Below are 12740 nucleotides of genomic sequence, written 5' to 3'. Positions count from 1 at the left end.
GGCCTGTAATTCTCATCATAGGTACACATCAACTATGACAGACAAATTGAGAAAAAGAAATCCAGAAAATCACATTGTAGGATTTTTAATGAATTTATTTGCAAATTATGGTGGAAAATAAGTATTTGGTCACCTACAAACAAGCAAGATTTCTGGCTCTCACAGACCTGTAACTTCTTCTTTAAGAGGCTCCTCTGTCCTCCACTCGTTACCTGTATTAATGGCACCTGTTTGAACTTGTTATCAGTATAAAAGACACCTGTCCACAACCTCAAACAGTCACACTCCAAACTCCACTATGGCCAAGACCAAAGAGCTGTCAAAGGACACCAGAAACAAAATTGTAGAGCTGCACCAGGCTGGGAAGACTGAATATGCAATAGGTAAGCAGCTTGGTTTGAAGAAATCAACTGTGGGAGCAATTATTAGGAAATGGAAGACATACAAGACCACTGATAATCTCCCTCGATCTGGGGCTCCACACAAGATCTCACCCGTGGGGTCAAAATGATCACAAGAACGGTGAGCAAAAATCCCAGAACCACACGGGGGGACCTAGTGAATGACCTGCAGAGAGCTGGGACCAAAGTAACAAAGCCTACCATCAGTAACACACTACGCCGCCAGGGACTCAAATCCTGCAGTGCAAGACGTGTCCCCCTTCTTAAGCCAGTTCATGTCCAGGCCCGTCTGAAGTTTGCTAGAGTGCATTTGGATGATCCAGAATAGGATTGGGAGAATGTCATATGGTCAGATGAAACCAAAATATAAGTTTTTGGTAAAAACTCAACTCGTCGTGTTTGGAGGACAAAGAATGCTGAGTTGCATCCAAAGAACACCATACCTACTGTGAAGCATGGGGGTGGAAACATCATGCTTTGGGGCTGTTTTTCTGCAAAGGGACCAGGACGACTGATCCGTGTAAAGGAAAGAATGAATGGGGCCATGTATCGTGAGATTTTGAGTGAAAACCTCCTTCCATCAGCAAGGGCATTGAAGATGAAACATGGCTGGGTCTTTCAGCATGACAATGATCCCAAACACACCGCCCGGGCAACGAAGGAGTGGCTTCGTAAGAAGCATTTCAAGGTCCTGGAGTGGCCTAGCCAGTCTCCAGATCTCAACCCCATAGAAAATCTTTGGAGGGAGTTGAAAGTCCGTGTTGCCCAGCGACAGCCCCAAAACATCACTGCTCTAGAGGAGATCTGCATGGAGGAATGGGCCAAAATACCAGCAACAGTGTGTGAAAACCTTGTGAAGACTTACAGAAAACGTTTGACCTGTGTCATTGCCAACAAAGGTTATATAACAAAGTATTGAGAAACTTTTGTTATTGACCAAATACTTATTTTCCACCATAATTTGCAAATAAATTCATTAAAAATCCTACAATGTGATTTTCTGGTTTTTTTTTCCTCATTTTGTCTGTCATAGTTGACGTGTACCTATGATGAAAATTACAGGCCTCTCTCATCATTTTAAGTGGGAGAACTTGCACAATTGGTGGCTGACTAAATACTTTTTTCCCCCACTGTATACACACCTGTTCTGAAAGGCCCCAGATTTTGCAACACCACTAAGCAAGGGGCACCACCAAGCAAGCGGCACCATGAAGACCAAGGAGCTCTCCAAACATGTCAGGGACAAAGTTGTGGAGAAGTACATATCAGGGTTGGGTTATAAAAAAATATCTGAAACTTTAAACATCCCTCGGAGCACCATTAAATCCATGATAAAAAAATTGAAAGAATATGGCACCACAACAAACCTGCCAAGAGAGGGCCTCCCACCAAAACTCACGGACCAGGCAAGGAGGGCATTAATCAGAGGGGCAACAAAGAGACCAAAGATAACCCTGAAGGAGCTGCAAAGATCCACAGTGGAGATTGAAGTATCTGTCCATAGGACCACTTTAAGCCGTACACTCCACAGAGCTGGGCTTTACGGAAGAGTGGACAGAAAAAAGCCATTGCATAAAGAAAAAAATAAGCAAACACGTTTGGTGTTCACCAAAAGGCATATGGGAGACTCCCCAACATATGGAAGAAGGTACTCTGGTCAGATGAGACTAATATTGAGCTTTTTGGCCATCAAGGAAAACGTTATGTCTGTCGCAAACCCAACATCTCTCATCACCCCGAGAACACCATCCCCACAGTGAATCATGGTGGTGGCAGCATCAAGCTGTGGGATGTTTTTCATCGGCAGGGACTGGGAAACTGGTCAGAATTGAAGGAATGATGGATGATGCTAAATACAGGGAAATTCTTGAGGGAAACCTGTTTCAGTCTTCCAGAGATTTGAGACTGGGACGGAGGTTCACCTTCCAGCAGGACAATGACCCTAAGCATACTGCTAAAGCAACACTTGAGTGGTTTAAGGGAAACATTTAAATGTCTTGGAATGGCCTAGTCAAAGCCCAGACCTCAATCCAATTGAGAATCTGTAGTATGACTTAAAGATTGCTTAAATCCATTTTACTTCCAGGTTGTAAGGCAACAAAATAGGAAAAATGCCAAGGGGGGTGAATAGTTTCGCAAGCCACTGTAGCTAGTTGAATGCTATGGCTAGCCTGAAAAGACTCATTTTGAAAGTTGGACCATCTTATCCTTTGAGGCTTTAAAAGTGTTCTTACACTATGAATTTGAACATTCACAGCAACTGGGAAATGTCCATGGCAGGAATTGTTGTCATATAAACTTGCTACATAACTCCTGAGTGATTGGAAGCACGAGCACCACCACCAATCAGCCTACACCACTGCACACACACACGTTGTTACTAAGACAACTAGCATAGCCATGTCAGCAAATTACTGCTGTCTGAACACACACAAATCCGATTTGGTCAGTTGTAACTTGCTGTTTGGACTGTCAGTATTCCAAAACGTATTTGAAAAACTGATTTGAGCATTATGCTTTGAACACACCGACAGCGTTTGCGTTTTGGTACACAAGAAGTACATTCATTTCCAATGGAACGCTGCGTTTGCCTTGCAGCATTGCGTTGCATAGGCAGTTGCAGTGCGTTCTGTGTGGTGCATACGTTGGATTTATCGAACGTATGCGTCAAACTGTATGCATAAACGGGTTGACAGAAATGGTAGCAGAAGGTGAATGTTGAACTTTTGTTGCACACATATCTAGATGATGCTGCATACTATTTTGCGCAAAGACTCAGTCGATGTGTTCAAAGCGTTAAGGCCAATACATAGAATCAGCAATTCAGGCTTTATATATAAAAAAGAAACGTCCCTTTTTCATGACCCTGTCTTTCAAAGATAATTAGTAAAAATCTAAATAACTTCACAGATCTTCATTGTAAAGGGTTTAAACACTGTTTCACATGCTTGTTCAATGAACCATAAACAATGAATGAACATGCACCTGTGGAACGGTCATTAAGACACTAACAGCTTACAGACGGTAGGCAATTAAGGTCACAGTTATGAAAACTTAGGACACTAAAGAGGTGTCGTGTATGAAGATTATGACTAGTCTTGAGGGACAAAGAAAAACTGTTTATCTTAGTTCAAATGTAGCCGTTTGGAGGGTGACGCCCCAGGGGAGACCGGTGATTGGACGAAAGAGGGAGCAACCCATTTTTGCCATTGTTTATAAGTAGGAGCTAGACAAAGGGGGAGTCAGAAGCATTCAGATTAATTTGGGAAGGTGCTTCTCCAGACACCGCGGGTCTGTAACTTATGCTGTAAACGTGTGATATTAATAAAAGCCTCTAATCACGGTGCAGCCTAAGCGGACTCTTTGTTGACAGCAATGAGCACCAGCATTCGACGCGATACCACAGAGGCCTTTCTACTGACTCTGAAAAACACCAAAAAAAAGATGCCCAGGGTCCCTGCTCATAATAATATGCCATTTAGCAGACGCTTTTATCCAAAGCGACTTACAGTCATGCGTGCATAATTTTTTTTTGTGTATGGGTGGTCCCGGGGATCGAACCCACTACCTTGGCGTTACAAGCGCCGTGCTCTACCAGCTGAGCTACAGAGGACCGCGTGAACGTGTCTTAGGCATGCTGCAAGGAGGCATGAGGACTGCAGATGTGGCCAGGGCAATAAATTGCAATGTCCGTACTGTGAGACGCCTAAGACAACGCTACAGTGAGACAGGACGGACATCTGATTGTCATTGCAGTGGCAGCCAACGTGTAACAACACCTGCACAGGATCGGTACATCCGAACATCACACCTGCGGGACAGGTACAGGATGGCAACAACAACTGCCCGAGTTACACCAGGAACGCACAATCCCTCCATCAGTGCTCAGACTGTCTGCAATAGGCTGAGAGAGGCTGGACTGAGGGCTTGTAGGCCCGTTGTAAGGCAGGTCCTCACCAGACGTCACCGGCAACAACATCACCGATTGGCAAAAACCCACCGTCGCTGGACCAGACAGGACTGGCAAAAAGTGCTCTTCACTGACGAGTCGCGGTTTTGTCTCACCAGGGGTGATGGTCGGATTCGCGTTTATCGTCAAAGGAATGAGTGTTACACCGAGGCCTGTACTCTGGAGCGGGATCGATTTGGAGGTGAAGGGTCCGTCATGGTCTGGGGCGGTGTGTCACAGCATCATCGGACTGAGCTTGTTGTCATTGCAGGCAATCTCAACGCTGTGACACACCGTTACAGGGAAGACACCCTCCTCCCTCATGTGGTACCCTTCCTGCAGGCTCATCCTGACATGACCCTCCAGCATGACAATGCCTCCAGCCATACTGCTTGTTCTGTGCGTGATTTCCTGCAAGACAGGAATGTCAGTGTTCTGCCATGGCCAGCGAAGAGCCCGGATCTCAATCCCATTAAGCACGTCTGGGACCTGTTGGATCGGAGGGTGAGGGCTAGGGCCATTCCCCCAGAAATGTCCGGGAACTTGCAGGTGCCTTGGTGGAAGAGTGGGGTAACATCTCACAGCAAGAACTGGCAAATCTGGTGCAGTCCATGAGGAGGAGATGCACTGCAGTACTTAATGCAGCTGGTGGCCACACCAGATACTGACTGTTACTTTTGATTTTGACCCCCCCCCTTTGTTCAGGGACACATATTATCAATTTCTGTTAGTCACATGTCTGTGGAACTTGGTCAGTTTATGTCTCAGTTGTTGAATCTTGTTATGGTCATACAAATATTTACACATGTTAAGTTTGCTGAAAATAAACACAGTTGTCAGTGAGAGGACGTTTCTTTTTTTGCTGAGTTTATATTATTTATTTTTTGTTTTACCCCCCCTTTTCTCCCCAATTTCGTCATATCCAATTATGATCTTGTCTCATCGCTGCAACTCCCCAACTGGCTCGGGAGAGGTGAAGGTCGAGTCATGCGTCCTCCGAAACATGACCCACCAAACCGCGCTCCTTAACACCCGAGGACGTTTCTTTTTTTGCTGAGTTTACATCATTGGACAAAATGAAAGTCTTCTGTAGCCTTAGCAGACAAGCAAGACATAAAAGTATTTATATTGTCAGAAATATTTGTATAATTTTGACAATTATAGTTGATATGTGCTACAAATCATGAACGGTTCTGAAAAATGGAACGTTCAACATTTCACATAATTTTAATAATTTTGGTGAGAATGATAGGTGGGTGCTCTCACTAGTTACACTACAGTTTTTGAACACAGTGTGGCACTCTCCCTCTCTCTCTCTCTAAAGGGGCATGTTGGACCAATGCTTATAATAATAGCTTTTTTTTTGTAATAGAATGCTATGGAAAACATTATACTCAGTGGGCCACTATGGTGAATATGTCAAGTTGTGATCCTTAAACCTAGATAGAAACAGGTACAATTTGTACAGAACAGAGTTTAATATTTTACAAACTGTTGCTTAGCAAGTGTCAAAGTGATAACAGTATGAAGAAAAGAAGGAGATATTTGGTCCTTGCCTCGTGGGTTATACATGGGAGTTTGTGTGCGTGCGTGTGCATGTGTGCGTGCGTGTGCATGTGTGCGTGTGCGTGTGTGCATGCGTGTGTCAGACCCTGAGAACAGTTTACAGCAGTTTCTGACTCCTTACAGCTGAGACTGGTCTCTGTTTGTGTGTGTTGTTGTGAATACAGTGACCTCATTGTTGGCACAATTCTAAGAGTTGCATACTCAAGTTGTCTGCAAAGCCTATAGACACAATGGTAACTTACTATTCAATGACAAAAGCAGCTAAAGAGCTCATGAAGCCATGGCAGAGACTGTAATACTACTTGTTTTCTCAGCCTGCACCAACTGCTTCACATAGACACAGTAGGCAGAATATCCAGAGACTAGGAATGTAGTTGGATGAGTATCACGTACGATGCCTCCTGCTGTGGCAATTTACATTAAACCTCTCGACATGTTTCAAGTTCCCAATGTATAAATACATAAATTGTCACACTGAGGATTCTGTCTCTGTATAAATGGCAGCCTTGGGGCTCTGCATGGCAGTTAGCTTGATGGTAGCTGCAGAGGGTGACTGTTGTATTGAGGTTGACTGAGAAGAAACAACCTCTTCTCCAACAGGTCCTCCTAGTGCTGTTCTGTCAAAGCTTCCACAGCACAGCTTCGGGGCACACTGCGTCCGACAGGACAGCTCACAGGCGTAAATATTAGATTCAAAGTTAACAGTAACAAACTCTGGTTGAACCGTCGTGGCATGGATACCCTCATCATGAAAGAGGCCTTTGATTCGCTTGGCCACATCCATGTAGTTAGCAGGGTCTAGGCATTTGATGTGTGCTGTGGCAATGATCCTGCTCCCTGCCAGCTGCCAGATGTGTAGGTCATGGACAGACAACACACCATCCAGACCCCTGAGCCTAGCCAGCAGCCGGTGCATGTCTATCTGTTTAGGAACAGTCTGTAGGAGGATGAGGGCTGACTCCTTCAGGAGAGGGAAGGTGGTATAGAGTAAGAAGCCCACCATGATGATGCAGAGTGTGGGGTCGAGGTAGAGCACCCAGCAAGGCCCAGTGAGGTGCACTGTAGTCTGGGTACTACTACCAAGCATGGTGACCAGTGTAGCATTGACATGTTGTTGGTGGTGGTCAGTGTAGTCGTGGCTGTTGTAGCATGGGTTGACACAGGTCTCTCCAGCATGGCAAGGCTGCCACACGTAGGTGAAGGTGAGAGCGTTGACCACAACGATGACAGAGCCGAGGGCATCACCCAGCACATGGAGGAAGACACCCTGCATGTTGAGCTGTGAAGCAGAGTCATGATGGCTCTCGTTCAACTCCTCCAGGGAGATGTCCTTCATGTGGACCTCAAGGTTGTCCTTATTGGGGATTTCTGTGGAGTATGGAACATAAAATACCTGATTTGTGATAACATTCCACTCCTTGTAACCCGTGTCATATGTTTGGCATATGCCAAACATATGACACGGGTTACAAGGAGTGGAATGTTAACACAAATAGACTGGTACCCAGGCTAAGCATAAGAATCCTGAATGATGAATAATATAGGCCTTTATACAAAGACCCTTTTATATTTTCACATTTATATAGACCTACCCTCATTTCCCCTCTAACTATTAGGCTACCCTGTGCTCATCTACGAACAGATTAGGGCAGCAGATTAGACCAGCAGGTAGCCTAGCGGTTAAGAGTGTTAGGCCGGTAACCGAAAGGTTGCTGGTTTGAAAACCTGAGCTGGTGAAAAATCTGTCAATGTGCCCGTGAGCAAGGTGCTTAACCCTAATTGTTCCTGTAAGTCGCTCTGGATAAGCGTGTCTACTAAAAATGTAATAACAATTAATTTGCAGGATTGTTACCTCCTTGTTGGGTTTTCAACTAGCATGCTAGCAGTTACCATAGACTTCCAGTCATTGCGCTAACGCTAGTTTGCAACTTCCTTCAAATTGCATGCAGAGACATAAAAATGCCATCCACGAGTTCATCTGACTCTGGGCAAGTAGATAAATGGCTTCACTGCCAAAATCCTGAAGTATCACTTTAAACAATGGTATATTCATTTCCCTACACTAAACTTTGTGTTAATTGATGATCACAAAGAACATTACTCATATACCCTATAATTATCAGACTACCACAGAAGGAAAGGTAAATACAACAGACATACCTTGATCTCCTCCTGGACCTGCTCTGAGATCCCCTGTCTTCAGACTGCAATCAAACAGGATAGACCTACTGGTCTCATCTTCAATGGATTCTCTCCCTACTCCCTCGGATTTGTGAAGTTTGTTAATTCCATGACAGCCACCATGCGAGTGACCGTGTCCTGCGTGTCCGTGGAACAACAAAAGACCTAGCAAGTTTACAAGAAGTCCCGCAGCTCCAACTCCAATAACCACTCCGGGACTCTCAATCTCGTGAGGCACTGTGAACCGCTCGACTGCCTGAAGAATGATGGTAAAGCACAGGGCAGTCAGGAACACGGCGTTGACCAGAGCACCCATCACTTCTGCTCTGATCCAACCGAAAGTATTTTTACTCGTTGCTTGAGTTTTCTCAGAGAAGTGCACAGCAATCAGGGCCACAACCAGGGCTATGACATCCGACAGCATATGGAAAGAGTCTGACAGCATTGACAGGGAAGCAGTCATACGGCTGACAACAACCTCAACAATGAAAAACGCAAAAGTCATGGACATCATGCAGAGCAGTCGGAGACGATTTCGTTCCAAAGCCATTTTCACCGCAGCAATGCAACAGTCTAACAAAAAGTAGCCTAGTATCTCCAAAACCCTCTCCGCCAGTAGTAGTAGTGGCAAACTCGTTGACCTGCGAACTAGCACCTTGGACAGCAACCAAAACGGTCGCCAGTGGCAACCTTCAGAGGGAACGGCTTGTTTCCCTCGCGCTCCATTGAGTAAATGGCATGCAACCATGTTCGTAACTATATGTTCTTAAATTTTGATGTTTTGGTGGCTCTCGGGCAATTCAGAAAGCTGATGAAGGACCTTCTTACAGATGAATGTATTTGTTTTTTATGACCATGCTTTTCTTTTTGCTTGCATTTATATTTTCTGTAATTCATTTACATTTACATTTTAGTCATTTAACAGACGCTCTTATCCAGAGCGACTTACAGTTAGTGTTCGAACCCACAACCCTGGCGTTGCAAACGCCATGCTCTACCAACTGAGCTACACCGGACATGGCTCATCGGTAGACCTTGGTGTAAAGATAAAATAAAAATAAAAATGTTACACAACTGAAGTGGATTAGTGCTGTTTGCTGGGAGCTGATGCACCAAAAGAATGATCAATTTATTGCACTTTTTTTTTGCAGCATTATATGAAGTTTCATTTTGTTAGTTCGTATAAATCACAAATTACACAATTTATCTTATGAGCTTACTTAAGCTATTTGTTGATTATCAACATTGATTTTCATTTCACCACCACAAGGTGGTGGCAAAGGAGAAACATTTTTACAGAATGGCAACAGTGGCAGTTTATATTCTGGGAGCTGAGCTGAGTGTTTTGCATAGGCCTAAAATAAAACAAATATCATAGCCTAATCTTGATGCTGATTAATCATTCCATGAGTCTTAAGCCTGGCACAATGAGTGGCAGATCAAAGTCTCTGCTTCATTGGCAGGCATTTTCTTTCAACAGATCTACGAGAAATGTTTGAAATGCTGTTCTCTGCGCCTCTATATTTCCAGTTGGCGTTGCCCTCGTCTCGTGAAGAGGAGGACATAGATTTTCGCTGTCAAGTATCTGACCAATAAGGGGGCAGGAAGGAGGGCCTATCTGTCATTGATAGCAAAATGGGCCCAATCAGATGTTAATACTCCACATAGCAACCCCAATCACAGCTGCAGGGGGGCTTGGTCCTGAAGGTATAGTAGGGGTTACCCCCCTCCCCCCATCTAAGCTGTCTAGTTTGGACACATTTTTATCTTGCTTGACAAGCTAGGCAAATTTTTTCCCTCAAAGCTAGCTGGTCAACACCAAATTGCAGCCAGATATAGCTAGCTACATGTGATTCTGTAATTTCAATCTATCTAAGTAATGTTGATGGTTTGCTAGCCAGCAAGTTTATCTGTGGGCACATTTGGAATACAATGCCATCTTCGATGGAAGGATCTTCTAGAGAAGGTGAACTGTTTACTGTGAAACATGAGCTGAAAAATGGTAAGTTGTTTAGCTAGCTAGATAATAATGTAAGCTTAATTTAGCTAGCTACTAAATTTGTTGATGGTGATTAACGTTAGTTAGCTAAATAACCGGTTAACTAGTTAATGAAATGGCAACGGTTAGCTAACTTAGCTAGCTACAGACAGTAGCTACTCTGCCGTTGGGGTTTGCAAGTGCAGTCAGTCAAGTCCAAAAAAGGCAGGTAAAGTGTCAAGCTATGCAACTTGCTAAGCTAACTTGACGGTCGACATGCATGCTCATGTTGTTAAACTGTGATATTAGTCATCATTCAGTCGACAAAATGACAAGTACAAAACATCAAACATATGCTAAGGTTAGAAGTAGACCGAAGAGTGCTTGACAGGGGAGAGTGTTGGCTAATAGCTCATGTTAGTTAGCTAGCAGTTTGTGTAAGCCTGTTTTCCATTCGTGGCGGCTTGCTTATGGTACGGGGTAGTTACATAACAGTAGTAGGTAATATTCCTATTCGCATCTTGTGTTCCGCCATGGTGGTTGTTTTGTGCAGCAGTCATTATGCCATGGATGTCAGGCGCGAGAACCTTGAGTGAGACCTGTCATCTGAGTGGCAGCTTCAGTTAGTTGTTGAATACACTTCCCTGTCTGTATTTAAAGTTTCCATTATCCCACCCCATCAAGTATTTTGGACGATGTAATCATTAATTGCAAGTTGAATAAGACCGTTTTCTGTAGCTACTAAGAATGTCATCTTTATTTGCTTAATGTGTTGTGATGTTAGTCTGATTATGCTGACCAATGCTTGACAGTGTAATTACTATTAATTGATAGTCATATCCATGATCCAACATCCAAATGAATACTTAATTCCAGCATTTTCCAAAGCTTGCCACTAGCTCACTTCACTAAGCATTGAGATCACAGCGACTGTAAAGTATAAAAAAACAGTGAAGGGCACCACAACACCAATGCATCCATCCTAGTAACACACGCGCACATACACTCCAATTAAACAAGATAAATGGAGGATGCGTCCCTGTGAGGTTCTCGAGGCACATCATTCTGTTTCCTCTAGATAGGAAGGTGGCCCCATTTCTGCCAAATATATATCTAGCTTTACGCTGCTAGCTCAATCTCAGCACTATGCAGCCTTAGCGTTATTGCTGAGCTGTTCCTTAGCAGAGCAGCAGTCCACACTGTGTTAGAGTGATGGGCGTGGGTTTATTAGGCTAAGGCTACATTCAGCCTTTCTGTCTGTCTGTCTCCTCTCTTCTCTCTCTCTCTCTCTCTCTCTGGCCTTAATGTGTTTGTGCACAAAGCATTAGTAGCCATCATTGTTGATATCTGCACGAAAAGTGTAGTGATCTATTCCAGGCTGTGCCTTAATGTAATATGCCCCTGTTCTAGATTAGAGGTCAGCTTGGTTGGTACCAATGCCATAGCCAGCAGGAAAAACACAGAAAGAAGTTGTCATGCAGGAAGCCAGGAGGAATAATACATCAATAAAGTGTGTTTTCAAAAACAGGGGTTGTGAAGACAGATAAATAAATTGGCTAGCTGAAAATAGTATTGTTTTCGCTCGCAGCTGTGTCTGTTCTGCTTTAGATAGGAAGGACTGCTGTAGGGCAGGCGATTTAGCCTATTTTGTTACAATGTGCCCTGTCCTTGAATGTTGTTTTTCAGTCATTGTTTTAATGGGTGAAGTTGTATCACACATGCTCTATTCTCATACACTATGTGGCTTCCCAGTTTATAATTGACTGAGCACTGACCTCTGACCGTGCCTTTAATGATCATCATCAATTTGTGGGTCATGTGTTTGTATGAGTAATGTACATGAGTGTTGATTTTAAGGATGGACCGAGGACTCAAGTCTCCACAAAGATACAGTGCCTTGCAAAAGTATTCAGACACCTTGGATTTCTTCAGTTTATTGTGTTAGAAAGTGGGATTAAAATTGATTTCATTGTAATTTTTTTGTGAACAATCTACACAGAAAATGATTTTAATGAATAAAAAATGCATAACTAAAATATAGTCGTTGCATAGATACACTACCAGTCAAAAGTTTGGACACACCTACTCATTTAAGGGATTTCCTTTATTTTTAAAATGTTTTACATTGTAGAATAATAGTGAAGACATCAAAACTATGAAATAACACATATGGAATCATGTAGTAACCAAAAAAGTGTTAAACAAATCAAAATATATTTGAGATTTGAGATTCTTCAAATAGCCACCCTTTGCCTTGATGACAGCTTTGCACACTCTTGGCATTCTCTCAACCAGCTTCATGAGATATTCACCTGGAATGCATTTCAATTAACAGGTGTGCCTCCTTTATAAGTTAATTTGTGGAATTTCTTTCCTTCTTAATGCATTTGAGCCAGTCAGTTGTGTTGTGACAAGGTAGGGGGGTATACAGAAGATAGCCAGCCCTATTTGGTAAAAGACCAAGTCCATATTATGGGAAGAACAGCTCAAATAAGCAAAAATAAACGACAGTCCATCATTACTTTAAGACATGAAGGTCAGTCAATACGGAACATTTCAATAACTTTTAAGTTTCTTCAAGTGCAGTCACAAAAACCATAAAGTGCTATGATGAAACTGGCTCTCATGAGGACCACCACAGGAATGGAAGACCCAGAGTTATCTC

At 43.3% G+C, this 12740-nt stretch overlaps 2 protein-coding genes across 2 annotated transcripts in view; one reads left to right on the top strand and one right to left on the bottom strand.

Moving 5' to 3' along the window:
• Positions 1–5806: 5806 nt before the first annotated feature.
• On the bottom strand, positions 5807–8744 carry LOC121544297 (zinc transporter 1-like). The gene is made up of 2 exons (XM_041854212.2): positions 8077–8744; positions 5807–7284 (listed from the first exon to the last, which is right to left on the bottom strand). Exons 1-2 carry the CDS (start codon positions 8645–8647, stop codon positions 6386–6388), a joined length of 1470 nt encoding a protein of 489 aa, XP_041710146.1. The 5' UTR covers positions 8648–8744; the 3' UTR covers positions 5807–6385.
• A 1108-nt stretch (positions 8745–9852) lies between these two features.
• Positions 9853–12740, top strand: part of LOC121544255 (ribosomal protein S6 kinase alpha-5-like) — a 52639-nt gene continuing 49751 nt past the window's right edge. Inside the window, exon 1 of the mRNA XM_041854169.2 lies at positions 9853–10099. Coding sequence (XP_041710103.2) covers positions 10030–10099 — 70 coding nt within the window. The 5' untranslated portion in view covers positions 9853–10029. The remainder of the gene's footprint in view (positions 10100–12740) is intronic.

Source organism: Coregonus clupeaformis, chromosome 29 (assembly GCF_020615455.1).
Source record: "Coregonus clupeaformis isolate EN_2021a chromosome 29, ASM2061545v1, whole genome shotgun sequence".
NCBI lineage: Eukaryota > Metazoa > Chordata > Actinopteri > Salmoniformes > Salmonidae > Coregonus > Coregonus clupeaformis.
The sequence above is the reverse complement of the archived record's forward strand: the minus strand, read 5'-3'. Positions and strand labels throughout refer to the sequence as shown.

Bases quoted from the DNA above. Each gene is read 5' to 3' on its own strand.
- LOC121544297 (XM_041854212.2), bottom strand. From the start codon at position 8,647: ATGGCTTTGGAACGAAATCGTCTCCGACTGCTCTGCATGATGTCCATG. The intron at 7,285-8,076 runs GTATGTCTGTTG...CATACTCCACAG, and splicing joins AGGTCCAGGAGGAGATCAAG to AAATCCCCAATAAGGACAAC.